At 39.0% G+C, this 23657-nt stretch overlaps 1 protein-coding gene across 1 annotated transcript; it reads right to left on the bottom strand.

Annotated features, from left to right (window-relative positions):
• Positions 1 to 5772: 5772 nt before the first annotated feature.
• On the bottom strand, positions 5773 to 23365 carry mybpha (myosin binding protein Ha). The gene is made up of 12 exons (XM_066703589.1): positions 23043 to 23365; positions 22717 to 22851; positions 21106 to 21273; positions 15239 to 15327; positions 14937 to 15132; positions 14690 to 14829; positions 13197 to 13356; positions 12331 to 12467; positions 10133 to 10319; positions 8668 to 8715; positions 6512 to 6553; positions 5773 to 6083 (listed from the first exon to the last, which is right to left on the bottom strand). The coding sequence occupies exons 1-10, from the start codon at positions 23326 to 23328 to the stop codon at positions 8690 to 8692; spliced, it is 1524 nt and encodes a 507-aa protein (XP_066559686.1). The 5' UTR covers positions 23329 to 23365; the 3' UTR covers positions 5773 to 6083; positions 6512 to 6553; positions 8668 to 8689.
• Between the last annotated feature and the right edge of the window lie 292 nt (positions 23366 to 23657).

The raw sequence follows: 23657 nt of genomic DNA, 5'->3' as shown, positions 1-23657 counted from the left end.
TAGAAGATGGGAAGATGAAATAGATTTGCTGGTGTGACCTGGAAAAGATAAGCTATGAATGGAAACATCTGTCATCCAGCAGTGGATCAACAAATGATGATGGTGAGATCTATATATCTATCATCTTATCAATGTATGTCCATGTAGTTACTCTCATCACAACTATATATATAACTTATACACACACAAACATAGATGGACACAGATCTATTTACACTGCAATCCAGACTAAACTGCAACTTTTTTCCCCCCACGTTTTGCAAGCCCTCTGATCCTGATTGAATCTGATAGTACTGGTTGAGGAAATGGGCCATTTATTAAGTACTGTATATGTCTTAGTATTTTTATGCGATTCAATGAGTTGTATTAAATATTGACAAGACATACCACATTTAAACATTTGGTTGTTTATATTGCTATAGACACTGGTATATATGTGTAAAAGATGATTTGGCTATGTTTTCTAACTCCTGCTGTGTGTGCTTAAAAGAGAAAAATATACATTCCTCTTTTCCATACTTCAAATTGTTCTAAAAAAATGTACCCATACGATTGTATGTTCTATACTAAATAGTTAACAGGCTTAACACATGTAATTTTCTCTCACTGAAATATCAGGTGTTTACGCTATGTATGTACAACACTATGATATATGTATCCATTATGTTTTGTGTTATTTAGAAATGATAGATTCCTTGAAACTTTTAACATGTATGAAAACCTGTATCTAATCTTTCAAATTATGTTTTTTCCTAAATAAAATGAGTAGAACAGCAATGTAGTTATAACAACAAATTTTATGAATAAATGAAATACTATACAATAAGGTGGATTTTACTTTTGTACTTTAGCCCTGCTCAATTAGAGCAGTCTTTTGAATTTCAGCCTTTGCTAAACCTAGGCAGTTGGCACAGGTCTACAATTCTGTACAAAAATGTTTTGATTAAAGTTGTTTGTGCTGTGTTTCTGTGCTGTGGATATGCCATATCTTCAAACAACTATAAGTCAAGCCCTTTGTGGCTCACCATGCAGAGTGCTAGTCTCAAAGGTGGACCATCCTGAGTTCAAATCCCAGTGGAGCCCCTGTCTTCTGAAAATTGCTTGTGTGTTGTTTTAATGCCACAGGGGGCATTGTGAGATTGAAATACCGGATATTTGATGACTTTGCAATGAGAGTCCTCTGTGGTTAACTGTACAGTGTGCTGGTCTTATAGCCAGCAGGACCTAGGTTCAAATCCACACTGAGGAGCTTGCGGTAAGTATATTAAGGTAGGTGTGTATTGGGGGAGTATAGGAAGAGGAGTGGGGAAGGTCAGTGTAGGATAGGGGGTTCTATTGGAAGAGGAGGTGGGTAGGCAAACATTAGATAGGAGTAGTGGGCCAGGAGATAGATAGGGAAGGAGTGGGCTTGATTGAGGAGTGGACCAGTCTAGGGTAGCATGAGAGTGGTGTAGTGTGAGTTGCCAGTTGAAGGAAGAGAGTAGTGGGCAAGTATAGCAAGAAGATATATTGAGTGGGCTGGTCCTGAAGGAGATAGGGAGTAGTCTGGAGAGGTGCCAGTTTAGTGAACCAGCTGCACTAGTGGGAGGAATATAGTTTATCTCCCACTCTGCTACCTAGGCTGGATCAGCCAACGCCTTACCCCACATCTCAAGTGGCCCATACCGCTTCTCCTTATTTCACCCTGTACCAACCCACTATTCCTAGTGCTACTGCCCCACCCTGCATTTTATATTTTATCATCACTGCAGCATTGGACCACTCACCACTCCTCATCAACTAGCCCACTCCTTATCCTCTCTCACCTTGTATAGACCCACTACTGGCCTTCCCCACCACATCATTCTCTCTATACATATGTACTTACCTCAGTCACAAGAAAGCTCCACACCATGGATTTGAACTGGGGTCCTGCTGGCTACAAGACCAGCACTCTGTGCCATGAGCCACAGAGGACACCTCTGTTAAGTGATCAAATATCCAATATATGAACCTCACACCTCCTGACCCTAAAACAACAGATCAACAGATTTCAGAAAGACGATACTGCACCAGATTTTGAACCCAAATAATGCTAGGTTTCAGGCCAGAAGTTCATGCAGTAAGCCATAAAGCATTACATGGTTGGTTGGTTGGTTGCTTGAATATCTTGTATTTGAACCTCACACTGCATCTCCTTACCTTAAAACAAAGTACTAGTTCATGATCAATAGATTTTCAGAAGATAGGTGTTCCACCAGGATTTGAATCCATGACCTGGTAGCTTCTAGACCAAAATGCCGTGCAGTGAGCCACAAAGGACTAGCAGTTTATATGCTCAGAGATCTGGTATATCACCCTTACTTTGCCCCTTCTGACATTAAAACATATCAGAATCAATACACAAGTACAGAAATTCAGAAGATGGGTGCTGCACCAGGATTTAAATACTTGTGAATAGATCAATGGATGGAATAATTTAAGATTTGAACAGAAAAGTATTTTTTTTTTAATGCTACCTAGAAGGGACTCCATTGCTTTTTTTAGTCATTTATTGGCACAGATGTATTCTGTTTTTTTTCCTTGACGCTGTATGTGGCAACTTTAACAGTCATATTTCAGACAAGGATGGCTGTATGAATGACATTGATGGTATCTTACCAATATTTTTTTTAGCTAATAAACATGGGAAATCTCTCATTGAATTCCTTAAAGACTCACAGTGTATTTTAAATGGCAGGGTCAATCCTGCAGATGATAACTTTACATCTATATCAAGCTAAGGAAAAGCAGTGGTTAATCATATTATAATACCTCATGCTTGTTTGACTGCAGGTGAGGAATTCAAGGTGATTTCTGTTCAGGACCTTCTGGAGTATAACCCAGGCAAAAACATGTTTCTTTTTTGTTTTTTTCAACTGATACATGTTGTACTGCCCTAACAGAACTTATTAGGAATATTGAAGCTTGTCAAAAAACTCAAGATGATATTGATGGTTTATTGTGTGATGTTTTGTAAAAAGAAATGGATAAGTGTCTTCCTGTTGTGAAAATAAACAAAGAGAGATAAAACAGGCAGGCATAAACCATATTGGAATAAAGAGTTAAGTAAACTATGATCTGATTGAAGAGAAACTGTTTTCGAAATCTAAAGATCAGAGAGAAGAGGTCTAAGAGAAGAGTTTAAGAGATGGCAGCATGTATTTGATAAAAAGCTGGGGATTTGTAAGAGATTTAGTACTTAGTACTTACCCAGTAGAACTGACAGAATTACTTGTAGATGAACAGAACGGGTTTAGAAGAAAGAACTTGTATTGGTAATATTTATACAGTGTCTTCTGTCATTAGAGCATACAAGAATACAAGAAGGTAAATCTGCATTTGCATATTGTGTGGATTTTCAAAAGGCTTTTGATTGGGTAAATAGAGATTTACTTGCTTTAAAACTAACTAAAGCTGGGGTGGATGGTAAATGTTATGAAGCAATCAAAGCACTTTAACAAAATGTATTCTGGTTCGTTACCTACTCCTTTTGTGGTTAAACATGGGCATGTGCTCTCTCCAACTGTAAATGATTTAGCACAACAAATTAAATATGCAAATTTAGGTGTTAAAATAGGTTATTATTTTGGGTATTTTATTGTATGCGGATGATATAGTGCTTCTTGCTGAAACAATGTGATCTACAAAAGATTTTTAAATGTATGTTTATCTCTTAACATAAGTTGTTATATTTAAAATAGTGTCTTGTAAGCCCATGAGTGCTGGGCGTCTGGTAGATACATGACAATAAAATAAAATAAAAAACTCAAAATTGTAAGCAATACACACACCAAATATGAAACAGACAACATAATTAAAGACACCTGGCATTCTATCTGGAATGCATAATTGGTGAGGTAAATTAATACACCCCAGGGATATTTAGATGCATGAGTTTAAACCTCCTTTGAACAATAACAATATCCAGACCAACATACCTGTAAACTGATCCGCTTCACATTCACAGGGAGGGAAACGTTACGCGTGTCATATCCACAGTTGCTTTGGTTTGAATCGAATCTGAGCTTGCGGTTCTACTCTAATAAAATATTGCTTAATAATTATGATTGTTAAGTGTAAAAGCTTTGTGGTGATGTGTGTTTATTTTATATAGTTAATGCTGTTGTATTTACAATCTAAAGCTTTATACACTGGAAATTAACTTAAACTACTTAAGTTGACCTGTTTTTACAACTTATAATGGGGCTTTGTTAGTCGCATCTGAGACGTGTCTTTTCCTCCTATCAGTTGGCTAATCAGCAGGATGTTGACTATGCTATGGACCACACAGGGAGAACCTGGTGTTCTTACTAAGAAGTTGGCTTGACCTCCCCATAATATAAATTGAGAGATCTCAGGACCGGCTCTTGGACTCCCTCCCGTTTCCACTAAGTTGAGTTTTATGAGGGAGGTTAAATTTTACAGGTTGCGTACACAGTAGCTATAACCTATATTAATTACAAAGTCTATTTAGCTGTACTACTGTTTTAACACTTTGGTCACTGATGGAAGTTGCACGAGTGGGGGATGGGGGATCCATGATTGTAATCCACATTTTTGCATCTTTATGTACACCAATCAGCCATACCATTATGACCACAGACAGGTGAAGTGAATAACACTGATAAACTCGTTATCATGGTACCTGTCAGTGGGTGGGATATATTAGGCAGCAAGTGAACATTTTGTCCTTCAAGTTGATGTGTTAGAAGCAGGAAAAATGGGCAAGCGTAAGGATCTGAGCGACTTTGACAAGGGCCAAATTGTGATGGCTAGATGACTGGGTCAGAGCATCTCCAAAACTGCAGCTCTTGTGGGGTGTTCCCGGTCTGCAGTGGTCAGTACCTATCAAAAGTGGTCCAAGGAAAGAAAAGTGGTGAACCGGCGACAGGGTGATGGGCGGCCAAGGCTCATTGATGCACTTGGGGAGTGAAGGCTAGCCCGTGTGCTCTGATCCAACAGACGAGCTACTGTAGCTCAAATTGCTGAAAAAGTGAATGCTGGTTCTGATAGAAAGGTGTCAGAACACACAGTGCATCGCAGTTTGTTGCGTATGGGGCTGCGTAGCCGCAGACCAGTCAGGGTGCCCATGCTGACCCCTGTCCACTGCCGAAAGCGCCTACAATGGGCACGTGAGCATCAGAACTGGACCACGGAGCAATGGAAGAAGGTGGCCTGTTCTGATGAATCACGAGTTCAAGGTGTTGTTTTGGCCTCCAAATTCGCCAGATCTCAATCCAATCGAGCATCTGTGGGATGTGCTGGACAAAAATGTCCGATCCATGGAGGCCCCACCTCGCAACTTACAGGACTTAAAGGATCTGCTGCTACCATAGCTTACCATGGTAAGTCTTACCACAGCACACCTTCAGAGGTCTAGTGGAGTCCATGCCTCGACGGGTCAGGGCTGTTTTGGCGGCAAAAGGGGGACCTACACAATATTAGGCAGGTGGTTATAATGTTATGGCTGATCAGTGTATCATTTATGTGTCTGCTATGACGAAATGTATTACATATATCCCTGATTAAAGTGAACAAATTGTGTATATCTAACCAGCCAACAATGTTTTTTGACTTAAGTCAAGTTGTATGTAAAAAGGCTTTTCTTCGACCTTTTGTTCAATCAAATAACTGCTTCACACTGAAGAAATACCACATTTTTTAAATATAACAACCTAAAACCAGGGTGAAAACAAAAATAGACACTTTAATAAAGATTGACATTTCTTCACTATAATCACTACAATACCATTTCCATTTGAATCACTCATTTATTGGGTACAGCTCCTTTCAGAACTGCAAAGCAGAACACAGCTAGGAGTAATATGTAGTGATATGTATAGTGTTACAGTTCAATTCCATTGTGTATGATATTTTACAGAGTGCTTTTTCAAGGTGAACACCCTAAAATTTTGCAGTGAAGTGACATTGCAAAAACATCAGTAAGGTTTATTAATAAATACAACAGGTGAAGGGTAATTGTATTCCATCCAAGTCCTTTAGTTTCCCTTATTTTTGATTTGTTTTCACCACAGCAGCTTTCAAACACTTTCACAAACTTTCTAAAGGAAAGAATCAGAAACAGAGTAAGGATAAGAAAGATATTGATGCACAAAACAGAAATATATTAAGTTTGATCAGTTGTATCTAGTTAGAGGACCCCTACTCAGTTAAAATATTCTGTAGAGATTCTGAAATCAGAAAAGGAAATAACACATTGTAAAATGATCTAATCTATCCATCTTTCGCTCTATATATAAATATATACACTGCAGTAAAACCTTTACAAGCTCCATGTCTTCATCAGTTCAGTCAACTGTACATCATTATGGTTTTCACAAGGTCTACAGTTTTAAAACCACTGATACACATCACAATTTGAAGAATTTATAGATAGGGCAAACTTGTTATTTGATCCATCTGCTAATCAATTTGCTAGGACTTTACTTATGAAGTTTCTACTTGCTTTAAAAAAAGAATTGTTTCTCACCTGTTTTTCCTGGTTATTGTTCCTGCTGGTCCTAATTAGATGCTGCAAGAAAAAATGATAGATAGATGACATAAAGGAACAGGTGACCTGAATGTATAATACAATAACTTAAAATGAAAAACACAGTTTCTCAGATTAGCACATAGTATTATTACAGTTTATGTGTTCCAATTATAAACAAAACATGATTTAGAATTTAGCCACCACATTCTTCTTCTATTCTGACTTTACTATCATTTAAGAAAAAAATCATTCTTAAGAGAAAAAACATAATTGAGTTTACAGCAATTTTCAAAGGCAGACTTTCTCATATTTTGTCAACCAAATAAATCAAAAGCAGTTCCTTCATTTGAGGCAGAAATACTGATGAAAAATACCTCAACATGTATGATTTTGATACAATGATAAATACATACATTAAATAAATAAATGCTATCAATGTGTGCATTGGACACTGCTTGCATCCTCTCCTACTAGATTGCTTGAAATTACACCTCACATTGCCAGTGTGTTAACAAAATCAGATCTGAATTTGCATTTGTAGTTTTCCTGTTCTAGGTGCCACAATTTTACAGGGATCTTTGACCACACTGTCAAATGTCACTGGAACGTTTTATTATATCTACTCTGCGAGCCTAGAAATAAACCACTGAGTCTTTGACGGAGCGATAGAGGGGCTCAAAATGCGGAGTCAGGGAAATGTGATGCCGTTGCCCAGCGAGCTCACATGGAGCAGAGTTACAAGTGTAACTTATATAGCCCTAGAGCCAGTGGCCTGTCAATGGGAGAGGCCACATTCCTACTGATTAGTGCACTACCCTATAAGGTAGCCCCTGCTTGTCTAAACTCAAATAGACTTTCTAGTATATCTGTGCAAAAGCCTCAAATGCAGACACAAAAGACTTCTTGCTGTTTCGAATGGTTTATGTGGTTGCTTTACATTTCACAAATGCAAGTAAAACTGCATAAGGAGTAGGATACACGTTTTACATTTGACATGGCCTATACAATTCAAACGGAGCTGTTAATTTTTTAAAAGAGAAAAAAAAAAGATGAAAATGGCCACTGACTAATGTATAGATGTTTAAATATAGCTTGAGACACAAATCATAGAAACCTTGTCACTTTGTAACAGGGATATTCACACTAACTGTGCTATTTGACCTCCTTCTCCCTAGAAACCAGATGACAAAATATAAATCTAAAGTTGTTTCTAAATCATTAGAAGACTGAAAATGAGCAACTTTGAAACCCAAAACACCACACACATCTGCACCATTTTTCAAATGTTTAAAACATGTTACAGCACATGGAAACTCAGCGCAACACTAGATGATAATTACACATTTTGCACTTTTTCCTAATTAATTTGAATGTTCTTCAATGTGAAATTTAAATATTCAACAGTACAGTTGGCAGTCAATTATGCTTCCCTGCTGTTTAATATGTTCACTTTATATGGGTTAGTATTTGATTAAGTCTTATGATTATAAATATGAGCATAATAGCATAAAGTTTTTAGTTTGATTGATAATGGAAATCTACAGATGGGATTATAAATCTCATTAGTACATATAATTGTATTATATATGTATACATTCACACAGGCGCGCTAATGTATTTATTATACATATAGTGGAAAAACAGATATAAATAGCAGTCAGGATAAAGAGAAAGTTTTTCATGATTAAATTAGTCACATATACTACCCTGTCTTAAGTGGTGCTTATTATTTGGAATTACAATTAGCCCTCAAATTCAATTTCACCATAATCTCCAACAACTTAACACACCCTAACAAGGCTCCTCCGGCTAGGAATGAGAAAGACGAAACCCAAGATTATTCAATGTTTCACAGCGAGCTGGTTAGAGTGAAGAACTCTCTTGCAGATTCTAGAAAAGCTATGTTTACTGATCAAAGGTTTGTGAATGTGAATCATTATTAAAGTTATGGTTACTTTAAAAACATTTTACTTAAAATTGACGTTATCGTAACATATCACCCTAACCATCGAAAGATAAACAAATGCTTCAGCTGCCGTGTGTTCAGGAAGAGGGCGGGTAGACGCTCCATTGACCATGAATCCTATTTACACCATTTTGGAGCACTTATCAGACTCCCGTTTTGCTTTGGAGAGAGCCGATTTAACACTGACCTTTACATGGACAGATGGGGGTCTATTTGGCTGCTGGGGGCTGGATAGCTAGTAGAGGAAAGTGGGTTTAGTGCATAGATTATAACCAAATGAATAAATATGTTACAATCTAAACACATTACATAGGGAAGGGCAATGTAAGAACAAGCATTATAATTGGACATCAAAATGTAAAAGGAAATGAGTGTCAGTTGAAACAGTTAGATTTTGTGCAAAGAGACATACATATACTTAGTCAGTAGTTAGTTCAATGCAATTAAATTATATGACAGTATTGTAATATGGGGGGACAGCTAATTGATCCAGTGAAAATCGATTATTTTGATGTTCAATAATCAAAATTCAACTTTTAATAGTCTGCTAAATCTAAGATCAAAAGGGAATAGATCTAGAAAACATTCAGAAAGCCACAATCATCTGCTAAGTTTTCAAAAACAGTTTGACTACTGAGTCATCTGAATATACTTCACTTACTCACGAAAACCAGAGCTGGGGAAACTGTTCCTGTTGAGTACATTAGCCCAGCATCCCAGCTCAGCACTGGCCAGATCACATTACATTTCTACCGTGTCATCTCGAATTCCAGGCTCTAAACATGGTGTATATTGATGACTACAGGTTGTAATGTACTTTAATGCTTATACTAATATTTCAACTGCATTACCAGATTGTTAATTACTCTGTCCCTGTGAGAGTTATTATTTTTATGGCCAGTGGATTATGACAGCTAACTACATGTGTTAAGCAGCCTTTTTATTTTGTTGCATGCAAAATCTACATGCAAATTGGACATTTTCAATGGAACTTTCTTATTCAAGAGTTAGTGATATGAAAGAGAATTATACTGTCTGCTTAATTCAGAATATAATTATTAAAGATCAATTGAATCCTACCCTGTTCAGTCTGCACTATGGCATATATTTAAACAGCTTTAAAGTCATGTTAAATGTACTACCCCTTTTTTGAAAGATGGAAAACAGACTCCCAATAATACAAAACATAAAAATAAGCATTTAATTTACTTACGGTTACTTCAGTTAAGTTTTATGTGCCAGTTCCCCATTTTATTTGTGTTTTTTCCTCATTAGCAAAAAATGCTCAACTGTTTTATGAACATGCCCCCCAGAATGCAAAAGGAAACTGCACCTAAAACAATAAGTATCGTTTGATGCAATTCTAATGTCAGAGGAAAAATACCCAGATGCCAATACTCATCCTCTTTACATAACCCAACAAGTGCACTGACTTCAAAACGAATGCATGCCAAAATGTCATTTATTGCATATACACATATTTAGCTCCACCTCAACCATATCATGCAACTCATGTGGAAAGATACCATCATGGAAAGTGCAAAAATGTCAACACCCTCTCAATCAGATACACTTTTAGGTGCACAAGTCTATTCATGGAGATTGGAGAAGCCCTTTGCAACAGGCCTCCCAATTGCCAGCGGCAGACTTACCTTTCACGTCAAGCTTGCAATTAACGATGGCCTCCCCAAGAGCGTTAGTAGCTCTGCAGGTGTAGACACCCCCGTCGAAAGAGCTGGGCTTTCGGATCTCTAGGGTGCACAGGCCCTGGCTGGACAGCTGCCTGAACTTGGGGTCTTCACCAATCACCATTTGGTTCTTCATCCATTCGATCTTGGGCTAAGAGAAGGACATGGAAACCAAAATAAAAAGGTCTGAGATGATGTCTAAAGCAGCACTCAGAAAGGGCAGATTTTGCCATGGGTACTGGGATATCAACTCATTGTTGGTATTTTAACTTCTGCATGCTTTAATTTATCCTTCTACGTTTGGGAGACTCAAGAAATTGTTGAGATTCTATAGGAAGAGTCAATGAAACTGTCACAAGTTCAAAACCTACATCTGTTTGGCCAGTAACATAATCCATTAAATTACGCAATACATTTTAGAAAAAGTGAGATTATTCATACATTTTAAATTATTGGTAATTCATGTTTGTTCCTGTTTATCTTTCAGAACCATGTCTGAGTTTGTTGGTTTTCAGCTGAGAGATCCTTAGCTTATGGTCACCAGTGCCAGTCACTGTCATTCAACAGTCATGTCAGTTTGGTTTCCATTCTGGAATTCCACAGACTTCCAAACCATGACACCCTACCCCTGTTGAAATTTCCTGTTCCATTTATTCCTTCCAATAAGGATCTTCTTGATTGCAGTTGGCATTGCACATCTCATAACTGTACTAAACAAGTTCAGCTTTTTATTTGACACTTTTATGATGTACATGTGTACCGTGCTGAGACACTTGGGGCTTCAAACAAAAGACATCGAGATACATAGTAATGCAGCATCAGAGAAAGGTTTGGGGTTTATCAATAATCTGAAAACTGAAACACAAAGCCACCCTCACCTATTTGGAATTAGAATATAGATGTACATATATGGTGAACAAACTGCAAAGGTTTTATTGAGGAGATGTGAAAACATTTCAGTTCTCAGTGGGTAAATGGAGACAGCAATAATTACTCATTAAAAAAAGCCCCTGTTGGCATGCAAAATGGGTGGCAAAAATAGAACATTGTTGAAAGACTCTTTGCTCCAAAAGATAGCATCAGAAAACCATTCATTCCTCGTGGCTCTTTCAGTTATCTGTCCCCAAGTAATCTCACTGCTCTATTGCCCCATCCTAATTCTGTTTCAATTGCTCTTCTGTTTCACAAGCCTCTTGACACCTTGGGCTGATAGCCACAGTCAAAGCACACTGGAGCTAGGGGGAGTCAATCTGGCAAGGAGCCAAAATATCCTCTCAAGGCTGGAAAGAAAATCTTTGGCATTGCTGTGTAAATACATGGCGAGACTTCACAGCATGAGCTTCCATGCAATTAGCAGGCTGGGACCAAAATAAATGGTCCTTGGGCACAATCAGATATCCGATACTATGTAGTGGCACGTGCAGAGAACCACTGCTTTCTCCAGACCTTCTGCATGTTGTATATTGTTTCTGCAGTAACAGATTCAGTCTCACATTGTTGGTACAGTTGAAGTACTGCAATTTATGACATCCAAATGCATTTAGCCAGTTAACTAGTTCAGAAAGTTTTTGATACAAATTAGGTGCCATAAGTTTATGTATTTGTGGTTTACTTTTAATTCTTGTTCAGTAATAAACATAATGGGTCAGGGAAAACAACAACAGCAAGGCAGTTTATGGCTGTTAGCTTTCATGATGTTGAAACCATTACAACGCAGTTGAGAGTACAATTAATGATGATGATAACAATTACTTTAGTTGTAATCTGAAAAATGCAGATGACACGTCTTTTATTTAATATTTGTGTCATATATGGCCTGTTTTCTGTGATATTTTTTATATGCAACCAAATATAGAAACATTGGGATTCATTAACATCTAATCTATGCACATGCCTTTGGCAAGATTGATAAATAGGAGAATAATGTATCCTGATTGATTTTTTTTTTCTATCTTGATTTAATAATTTAAATGATTGTTGTTGATGTTATGGTACTGTTTGCATAAATAAAATATTAACATAAATCAGATGAATAAGTATCTCAAAGTAATTACTTAAATCCCAAATTAATCTGTGGCTTCACTCAATTAACTATTGTCAACTATTGTCAAGACAAGAACATTATTATTTTCAAAAGGAATCTACATCACCGTTTTCTTTACCTTTGGGTTTCCACGCACGGCACACAGCAACTTGGTGGTGTAGCCAATAGTGGTCGATCTGTCGTTCAGAGGTTGTGTGAACTTGGGGGCTTCAGAGAAATCACGATCTTTGAACTCGGGGGGTTTATAGTTAATGCCTGCAGAACAGACGGTAAAAGAGACTGTGAGTGGCAAAGGGAACAGATAGTAGTCCTTTTTATAAAAAAAATATCTTTATAATCTCTTAATTATATTAAATACAGGTTTTTACTTTTTATTTGAGTACAGTGTCACAATAGGCAATACTTCACATCAGATCAAATTCAATATAATTCAATGGTTATAGAATTAAATTAATTGATTGGTGCACTGGAAAAATCAATTAACATTCAATTAAATATAATTTCCATTAAGTGGTTTCAAAAGCATTCTGCTGTTGCTTTCAGGTTCACACACATAATGTATCTTACCAAGCTACAAAACTAGTTCATGGCTGTTTACTAACAGAAGACATTACACATATTTTAACCCAGAGACGACTTGATCACTTGCATGTGCAAGAATAAAATACTTCAATTCCTTTACTTTACAAAATCCTGTTATTTTTGTTTTTTACCAGCCAAGTAAACTAATTTATGCACTCCCTAATACTATAACTCCAACTCAGATAAGAATAAGAATAAGAGTAGCAACAAAACATTTGTCCCTTGCACTTGTAGTATAAACAGGCAGCGTGCTAACACATGGTTCACAAACATCACCCATGGGGGTATATAATCCTTGGTGGTTTGGCTTGGTGGAATGTCAGAATGTCCATACCTAGCCCTTTTGTGGATTAGTCCTGCAAAGCAATGCTATAGATAGAGCGGGACCCAGCTTTCTCTCACCTGTTTTCTCTATTTTAGCCAGCCCCTTTGTTACAGCTGCGGTCTCACTCAGACCGCACCTGTTTTCTGAGAAGACTCGAAATGAGTAAGAGTTCCCCATGATGAGGTCAGAGACGGTGCAGTTTAACCTGTGGTAGTGCTCGGCCACAGAGAACCACTCCTGGAAAAAAAACATTTCCAAGGTTTATTAAAACAACATGTCAGTAGAAATCATAATCAACCATGTAAAAGCACCCTTTAAAGAAATATAAGCTCTCAGTACCTGAAAATATCTTTAATCTTCATATAATCTCTTCTTATTGTAAACTAAATGACTATGAATATGCATAAACAATGTTTTTTTTTTTTTTTAGAATGCACCTTATTTACAGTATTTAACTTGATCTGTATCATGAGAAATACACTGACCACATGATCGGTCACCATGGAGATATTTATTGCAATAATTAAGTTTTTATGAGTCACACCACAGTATATATATGAACATGCACACAACAGTATCAGCCACTGCTGGATTTTATTTGATCACAGGTGACAGGTGGTGCTCTGAAGTGTGAAAGTGCGCAGCCATTCATTTTAATACTCGATGCATATACCTTAATCCAATGCCTTCGAGTCCTTTAACTCCTCGATCACCTGCCAGGACACTAGATAGCTTTCCCAAGTAACCTCACTGTGACACTTTGGCACAGACAATCTATGATATCTGTAATAATTTGTTAATCCAATTGCATCCACCTCCTTAAATTTCATTTCATCTTGTTGTCATTCCTTGTGTTGCACAAAGCAGCTCAACACACTACATATTTCACATTTAAGTTATTCAATTATTAAGGTTTTAAAAATGTATGCAATGAGCTGGGTTGATCACAATATAACTACACTTCCCAGACACCTAACGGACTGTTTATATTAGTGAACTGACAAACTAAAATGTCAAATGGCCACATTATATCACTGCTTAAAAGGGAAGAAAATTATTGACTTTAATTATTTGCCAGCCATTTTGACATTATAATTCACAGCCCTGGGGAAAGAATCTAACCTACTCCCTGTGTAACCGGGACAGAATTCCTCACTGCTTTGCCTCTTGTGAAGACAGGCAAATACCTTTAGATGCAGAATGAACTCTGATGAATCACAAAGCTGCTGCATGCAATAAAATAACCAAAGGGATTTCAGTTTTTGACCTATTGCTTATCTGCTCTGTTGCATCCATATCACAAATGAAATAACAGAAATAATGAAATAAGACTTTCTTTAAACAGCAGTGTCCTACATCCCAGTTTTCATACTAGTACTAAATATACTGAAGAAGAAACGCAATATTCTCACCTAAAATAAAGTACCTTAGCTCATATAAGAACCTGATGCTCGGTAAAACCTAATATTGATCAAATTACGGCATAATGGGAGGCTTAATTACTTTCATGTTAGTAGGTTTAAAAGGAGAAAGTATTGTATATGATTTTATATGAAATATGATTGCTCACCCCTGTTTTTTTGTCAGCTTTCTGCACGGTGTAGCCAGTGATTTCTGAGTTCCCGTCATTTTTGGGTGGAGTCCATTCCAGGGCAGCATTGAAGCCCCACACGTCCACCAGTTTGATGCTCTGGGGAGGCCCTGGCAGCTCTGTACACACAATGACAAACACAGTCAGACTGTCACCAGCTTCTGGAGTCACAGCTCCCTGGTCCTGAATCCATGTAAGAGAAAACTTCAGTTTCCTGGATACGCACCGACGACCTTGATGTCAATGGCGGCTTTGTCTTCCAGACTCTCGATCTTCACCGTCACCTCATATTTGCCAGAGTCTTCCCTCTCACACTTGCGGATGAACAGGATGGTGTCCTTGTCACTGTTCCTCACGCTCACCTTCTTAGGATCCATGGGCTGGCCATTCTTCGTCCAGCTCACCTGTGGTTTGGGTTTACCCTGCGAAACAGCAACACATCGTGAAACTTACGTCACTTTAGCTGCTGAAGGCACCCCAGCGAGAGTATTTCTAAACAGGAGGCGGGAGAGCGCTGTGGAAACTTACGTGGAAAGGGATGACAAGGTTGATCTGTTCACCGACTTTCTTGACAAAGGTGGTTCTCAGATGGCGGGGCAGGCGTATCTTGGGACGATCTAGGTTCGGGAATGAAAAGGAAAAAAGAAGAACAACGTACATGGCATTAGATGTTGACATTTGAAGGCAAAGTTCTCTTGATTTCAGAAAGACCTGCAGAGTCAGACTGAAACCAGGTCTGGTTAATTATTACAGATGAATAGGTTTTCTCATTCTTCATCCACTGACCATTTCAGACTCCCTATCCAACCTGCAGGACTAAGGCTCCAGAGTAAGAGAAGCAATGGAGATTAGCTCTTCTTTTTCACCTGAGATTGCTTTCTGCCACGCACATCATTAATTCAGCCGACAGATTGGAAGTGACTTACGAACTAGGGAGTGCAATATCACTTACAACAAGACATTGTTTTTACATTTCATTAAAAGACAGAGTACAAGGAGGTCAAGTGACTTGTTCAGTGCGGTACAAAGGAAGCAAGCATCATAGCAACCACTGAATGAATGACACCACTTCTCAGAACAGCTTCCAATCCGTCTTTGAATTGAAGAAGCTCACATTCGTATGCACATTGCACATTAAAATATTGCTAGATTGCTAATTAGCTTCCATTGTAAATTACCTGGTGTGATTAGAATCTTTATTCATCTGTAAATGTTTTCTCAAATTTGAAATACCAATTTAGTCAGAATCAGACCTACAGCATACCCACTGCATGACTAAATCATAATTCTCTTAGAAATGGCCATTTAGAAAGTGAAATATACAACATACTGGAATATTCTTGGATGCTTCAAAATTAATGTTATGACAACATTGTTCTTAAAAGGTTTTCCTTTTAAAGCCAATAACCTTTCCCTCAGGAACTACTTCTGTGTCATCAACACATGCCCTTCAGAATGAGGCCTTCAAAACTACAGCGTCAACCTCAGCCAGAACATAAAAAATGTGTTTTATGTGGACCCTTCAAATGAAAGCCTTGAGAGGTCGCTTATGTAAGGAATGGCTTTAAATAGCACAGTCCTCCACTGTATACTTCCACATGCTGAACTGCTAAAATTAAACTCAGCAGACATAGTCTATACATTTTAAAGGAATCCTACTGACCACTAAGGACTATGCATTTAAAAAGGGCTCCTTCTGCAGCACTCAAGTGAACTGTCCTACAACAGACTTACTAATATAATACTAATCACTAATATAATACAAAGTGGTGATTTTAATTACAATACAAAGGTTCTCTAGTTGAGTCAAACTTTTTACAATGTTTTAGTACCTGTAGGGAGGGGATTCATACATTTGTTTGACAGGTAATATACTTGTAGAAGGGGTCTTACTTAAACTGTATACAGTGGGGGAAAAAAGTATTTGATCCCCTGCTGATTTTGTATGTTTGCCCACTGACAAAGAAATGATCAGTCTATAATTTTAATGGTAGGTGTGTTTTAGCAGTGAGAGACAGAATAACAACAAAAAAATCCAGAAAAACGCATTTAAAAAAAGTTATACATTGATTTGCATGTTAATGAGGGAAATAAGTATTTGATCCCCTATCAATCAGCAAGATTTCTGGCTCCCAGGTGTCTTTTATACAGGTAACGAGCTGAGATTAGGAGCACTCTCTTAAAGGGAGTGCTCCTAATCTCAGCCCGTTACCTGTATAAAAGACACCTGTCCACAGAAGCAATCAATCAATCAGATTCCAAACTCTCCACCATGGCCAAGACCAAAGAGCTGTCCAAGGATGTCAGGGACAAGAATGTAGACCTACACAAGGCTGGAATGGGCTACAAGACCGTTGGTACGATTATTCGCAGATGGAAGAAACACAAAATAACTGTCAGTCTCCCTCGGTCTGGGGCTCCATGCAAGATCTCACCTCATGGAGTTTCAATGATAATGAGAACGGTGAGGAATCAGCCCAGAACTACACGGGAGGATCTTGTTAATGATCTCAAGGCAGCTGGGACCATAGTCACCAAGAAAACAATTGGTAACACACTATGCCGTGAAGGACTGAAATCCTGCAGCGCCCGCAAGGTCCCCCTGCTCAAGAAAGCACATGTACAGGCCCGTCTGAAGTTTGCCAATGAACATCTGAATGATTCAGAGGAGAACTGGGTGAAAGTGTTGTGGTCAGATGAGACCAAAATCGAGCTCTTTGGCATCAACTCAACTCGCCATGTTTGGAGGAGGAGGAATGACCCCAAGAACACCATCCCCACCGTCAAACATGGAGGTGGAAACATTATGCTTTGGGTTTTTTTTTCTGCTAAGGGGACAGGACAACTGCACCGCATCAAAGGGACGATGGACGGGGCCATGTACCATCAAATCTTGGGTGAGAACCTCCTTCCCTCAGCCAGGGCACTGAAAATGGGTCGTGGATGGGTATTCCAGCATGACAATGACCCAAAACACACAGCCAAGGCAACAAAGGAGTGGCTCAAGAAGAAGCACATTAAGGTCCTGGAGTGGCCTAACCAGTCTCCAGACCTTAATCCCATAGAAAATCTGTGGAGGGAGCTGAAGGTTCGAGTTGCAAAACCAAAAATTGGAAAACCAAAAATTGTACACCAATATATGTGTTTACCATAGAGTACCCTAGTATAACAAAATACAAAATACAAAGCATGGGGCAACATATTCTCACATTATGCAAGCAAGGTGAAATATGTGGCAAATGTATAGTAGAGACATAAACGACAATTGCAAAGCTGCCAATTGTTACAATGCTCCTTGGTCCAACCGGTTTTCAAATTGTCCTGATTTGCCATTACCTGTGAGCGAACTCTGGACTTGTAAGTGTGTGTGTGTCAGATGCAGAGACCCTGGTATGTATAAAGATAAACAGCAAATCCTTGGCTGGCTCACAGGGGCTTATGTGATACACGAGATAGAGTGTCCTCCATTTGCTCCAGGCCGAGCCCCCCGGAATGTCAGCCCCCTGCTAACACTTGTCACGATCACTCTTATGGGAATAGCGAAACCCAACCCACCCAAGTGTGCATTCCAGCACTGGATTCAGTGAAGCGCAGAGCCTTTATTTCTTAATCCTTGTTAATAGCTGCACTTCCCAGTTATTTTCCAGACATTCGTGTGAGACCTGGATGCTTATTTCGGGGAAACAATTCATCACATGTCTTTATCTTCAGCCTAACCCGAGCAACAAGGTTCATTACAGTTACTACAACAACGAGGAGGACACGAGGTCTCACCGTGACAATCCACCTGCTTCCATCAACTTGTAATGAACTGTCTATGTTTTCTTTTTCCTATTTCAGCACATAAGAAAGTTTACAAATGAGAGGAGGCCTTTCGACCCATTGTGCTCGTTTGGTGTCCATTAATATCTAAGTGATCCAAGGATCCTATCCAGTCTATTTTCTCTGTGTGAAGAATTGTCTCCTGTTTTCCGTTTTGAATGCCTTGAAGCCCGATTTCCATTTGTGTCCCTGGGTGTGCGTGTCCCTGCTGATCTGGAAAAGCTCCTCTGGTTTGATGTGGTCGATGATTTTGAAGACTTGAATCAAGTCCCCACATATTCTCCTCTGTTCCAGGGTGAAAAGGTTCAGGTCCCTCAGTCTCTCAGTAGGACATTCCCTTCAGAACTGGAATAAGTCTGGTTGCTCTCCTCTGAACTGTCTCTAGAACTGTCTTCTTGAAGTGTGGAGCCCAGAACTGTCCACAGTATCCAGATGAGCTCTAACTAGTGCATTGTACAGTCTGAACATTACTGCCCTTGTTCTCAATTCTACACTTTTGACAATATACCCTAACATCCTGTGTGCCTTTTTTATTGCTTCCCCACATTGTTTGGATGGAGAAAGTGAGGAGTCCACATAGACTCCTAGGTGAGTCTTTCTCATGCGTTACTTCATCTAGTTCTATTCCTCCCATAGTGTAATTATAGTGGACATTTTTGTTACCTGCATGTAATACCTTGCACTTCTCCACATTGAATTTCATCTGCCAGGTGTCGGCCCACAACTGAATATTATCCAAGTCCCTCTGAATAGCCTGTGCTGCCGAAATTGTATCTGCTTAGCCACCTATTTTTGTATCAAACAAAGCTGCCTATTTTTATATCAGGGATACTGTCACTTCAAGCAGAGCCTAAGCTATGTCTCTATTGATGCATAACTCTACCTATAAAATTGCCATTCCTATTCAGCTAATCCATACCTTTAATCCTGGCATAAATGTAACAGAAATTGAAGCTACTTCTGTACATTATCTAAGGGTTCCCATGTATGTTTCATAAAAGCACTGAAAAAAAGCACTCTTCTAAAGGGCGTACACAGCAATGATAGTTGGCAGTCAAGTAACCCAGCCTCATCTGGCTTATACGTCCGATGTTTTTAACCAAAGGATATCTAGAACAGCTAGAATACAATTTATATTGATAATGCTCCAAGTCCTACATCTTAGCTGACATATTGTAGTGTTCCCAACATACAGAAAACAAGATGCACAACAGCAATTTGGATTCAGGCATTTACTTAATCTCAAGTAACTGAAAGTTCAAGAAATGTGCCACATGTATCCTCATTAAATCTCAAATCACAGTGTGCATATTTATTGGTTAAATGCAGACTGGATAAATCATATGCATTAAACTTGGAGATCTCTCTGGACTGTGATGTGAGAAATACAAAAATGAAAGGTGTGTAACATTCATAGACTGCCAGAAGAGCTCCATAACTATATTCCCAAGCAGACCACTATGGTGCCATTTGTAGGCCAAAGGTAGACAGTGCCCCGTCTGATTACCAAAAAAAAAACTATTTCAAACATCCAACTATATTACACTCACTATAAGGATTCAGTCAATGAAAAAAAAGGTAGCAGGTCAGAGATGTATCGTTTTAACTGAATTCCTGTTGATGGTTTATTGGGGAAAGGTTATAACTATACAATTCCGAAGTTACTAAGTTCTTCTGGAATAGGTTGGTGTGGAGTCTAGTTTATCAAGACTGCTTCCAAAACATGCCATTTGAAAACCAAATCTAGCATCATTGCATGTATTGGTTCAAGGTCATTCAAGGGCAACCCATTAAATTGAAACGTGTCCAACAAGCACTTCTGTTTGAAATCTTTGAGGAGTCTAACACAATTATGAAAGTAAACAATTCCTACTTAGACTCAATTAGCAGCTGGAATATCGCCTCCACAACAACGCATTATAAAAAACAATGACTTAAAATAAGTTATATAAGAATTAATCACCACAACTGCAATAAAAAATGTCAGATGATAAAAGAATACGTGTTTGGAGATTCTGGTTTTCTATGAGATGACAGGCAGCTTGTTAATGGAGTAGGAAGCCATAATTCAAGACCTGTATTTAGTTTGGATCCTCTTAACTTCATGCTGTGGAAAGATTAATAGCAGGGCAACACAAGCAGGTTTATTTTTGTTGATGGGCAGGAAAACAAACAAACAAAACACTGTCTATTTAGTTCAGACAGTTCAATATAAATCTGAGCAGACAAAAAACAAAACAATGGGGATTTTATAGTGTGTTGCAAATTCTTGACATGAACAGCACTGTACGTTTACAAGAAAAATACAGAAACAAGCAAATTAGTGAGGAAGCAGTACTTCCCCCTGTCAATGTAATTTCCTTATTTTCACTCTTAAAAAGTTTTTTTTAGAAGCCATTAGGAAGAGGTTAGTATAAAAAGCAATATTGCAAGAGAATGAAGTGTCCTGGACAATGCCACAAATATAGCACTAAACAATTCTGAGCTAAACTAACAATTATAGTCTGTAGTTCAAAAACCTGAACCACTGTGGAGTTCAAAGGCTAAGATGCCGACCGCACAGCAACACTTACCAATGATCTCCCGAACCACAATTGGCTGCTCGAGAGTAGCAGGGGCACTGACACCACCTGGGTTGACAGCCTTGACACGGATGTGCAGTTTATCGCCGGTGGTCAGACCCTTGATGATGTAGCGGTTGGAAACAGTCAGCTCTTGGTTGGCCACCACCCAGTCTTGAGCTACAGAATTATATCAAAAGTCATGACGTGACACAGGCAACTCTTGGACATTGAAACTGGCAGTGAACATTGTGGGTGTTAAATGCAGTGGGTGGTATAGAGAGAGACAGACAGAGAGAGTGGTATACAGGGTCAAAACAATCATAAGTCAGCAGTTGGAAATGCTAGATCCCAGTACATTATACGGCACACTTTTCCTTCATAAATACTCTGCTGTTCTGGATGGAAGGTGAAGAATTTGTCATGGGTAGCTTGAAAATGAGTGTTCCTTTACTAAAGTTCAATGACACACTGCTTTTATGCTCATTTTAAAACTATTTTGTTCTCCTTATGTTATACTGTTATATACATAGCAAATTATATATATATATATATATATATATATATATATATATATATATATATATACACACATGTTGATGATAAGACAAGTACATGGGTAAATTACTATAAGTATAGTTTAAGGAAGAAAATGAGTCTGCTAATAAAGATAAGCCTTTGTTTAGAAATTAGTGATCACGTTTAGTGTTTGATGACCAAAATGACAAACAACCCCACAGTTTGAGCAATGTATATTTTTGGCCATATTGTGCCGTTTCAGTCCTATCTGCTCCTGCTGTTACCAATCATCTGAGTCCTCAGATACAGTGACAGCCTTGCTAAAACAGGTCTCCTAATAGGGTCACAAGTCTGGTAGGAATCCATCCACACTTGGTGACACTCTGGGGACAGGTGCAACCCTGTGGCTGGCTTCATTTTAAAATCAGTATTTTTTTAAAATAAAATGCATAAAAGCATGCACAGCACACAAAACAATTACAAAGTTTCTGATAACAATATTAAGATTACATTAATAATATTTTTTGATATGTGTTTGTATATAGACCTATATACATTTTAAATATTATTTTGTAATTGGTACTGCTAATTATGGAAGTGCATTTTTGAAGAAATGGTAGGTATTGCAATTATACATGGTACAATCATAATATATTTCACGGTCATTTATAATTAATATACTTAGAAGTATATTTTACAATCAACTTCTGCTTTATAGAATATGAAGATATCCACAGTGATGAATGAGGGTTATTGAATGTAAAAACAAATAAGTAAATACATCAAAATAAATAATAATCTTGAACTCATCTACAGTAAGTGAATTATATTACTTTTTGCTCCCTATAATGTAATTCCACGATCTGACAGATTGCCACAGAGAAGTGACTGTAGGTCCCACACTACCCGTTTTCCTAAGACTCTGACTGTAATCACAAATCTGCTGACTTGCATCTCTCTGTTTTTACCGGTTTGTTTGAGTCCTGCAGCTGGACACGACTTTGACATGGCGCGACTGGGCGATGGGTGATTGCAAAGTGAACACCTTGATTTCTGTTATGCTTTGAGACATTTCCAACAGCCAAAGGTAAATAACGGACTTACTTCCATCTTTGCAATACTCCACTGTATATCCATCCACTCCGGAGGGACCGACTTTCTCGGGTGGTCTCCAGTTGATGGTCACTGAGGAATCGTTGACATCCTCCACGGACACATTGAGAGGCTCGCTGGTGGGCTCTAGAGATCCAGCACAACAGACACAGATAAGCGGGGCTAGACTGCTCTAGACTTACCCAACTGGGTCACGTCTCGTTTGGTAAAGAACAGCACTGCTAAGGCTTTGCACAGGTAGGTCCAGGTCACACAGCCGAGAGGAATATGCGCCTGTGCTATGGACTCGTCCCTCGGCAGGAAGGCGCTGGTTTTACCTGCTTTGGGTTGCTCTGGCTCTGGAGGAGGAGGTGGTGGGGCGGCGGGCTCCTCGGCAGGTTTCTCCTCCGCTGGGGGAGCCGGTGCTGGGGCGGCCTCGGCGGGGGTCTCCGCAGGTGGGGCGGGCTCGGCTGGGGCGGGAGCCGGGGCAGGGGCAGGGGCAGGGGCAGGGGCAGGCTCCGGAGCGGGAGCGGGAGCTGGAGCGGGCTCGGCCGGCTTCTCCGCCGCCTTGGGGGGCGCCTTTTTGGCAGGGGCTTTCTTGATAGGGGCTGGTTTGGATGGCATGGTGCTTTCAAACCCCGAGGGACAGCCAGTCCTGTGGATGAAGGCTTCCTCTGGAGCCGGTCATCTTTATATAGACGGTGACTTTAAAGTAAACGATATTGCTTAAGCCCACCCCCTTGGGGACTTTATATATAGCAGCAGTACACCATCTCTCTCCCCCTTTCCCTGGTTCAGACTTGTGCAGGAAGGTGCAGACAATCTGAGTTTGTGATGTTTCTGCATCCATAATCTTGTGATTGCTGAAACTGGAGGAGAGAATGAATGTGTACCATTATACACGTGTACAGCACGGTTACACACCATAGGCATGCTCAAACTGGGCCCAGTCT

Source organism: Amia ocellicauda, chromosome 5 (assembly GCF_036373705.1).
Source record: "Amia ocellicauda isolate fAmiCal2 chromosome 5, fAmiCal2.hap1, whole genome shotgun sequence".
Classification (NCBI taxonomy): domain Eukaryota; kingdom Metazoa; phylum Chordata; class Actinopteri; order Amiiformes; family Amiidae; genus Amia; species Amia ocellicauda.
Note: the sequence above shows the minus strand (reverse complement) of the source record. Positions and strands in the feature narration are given on the sequence as shown.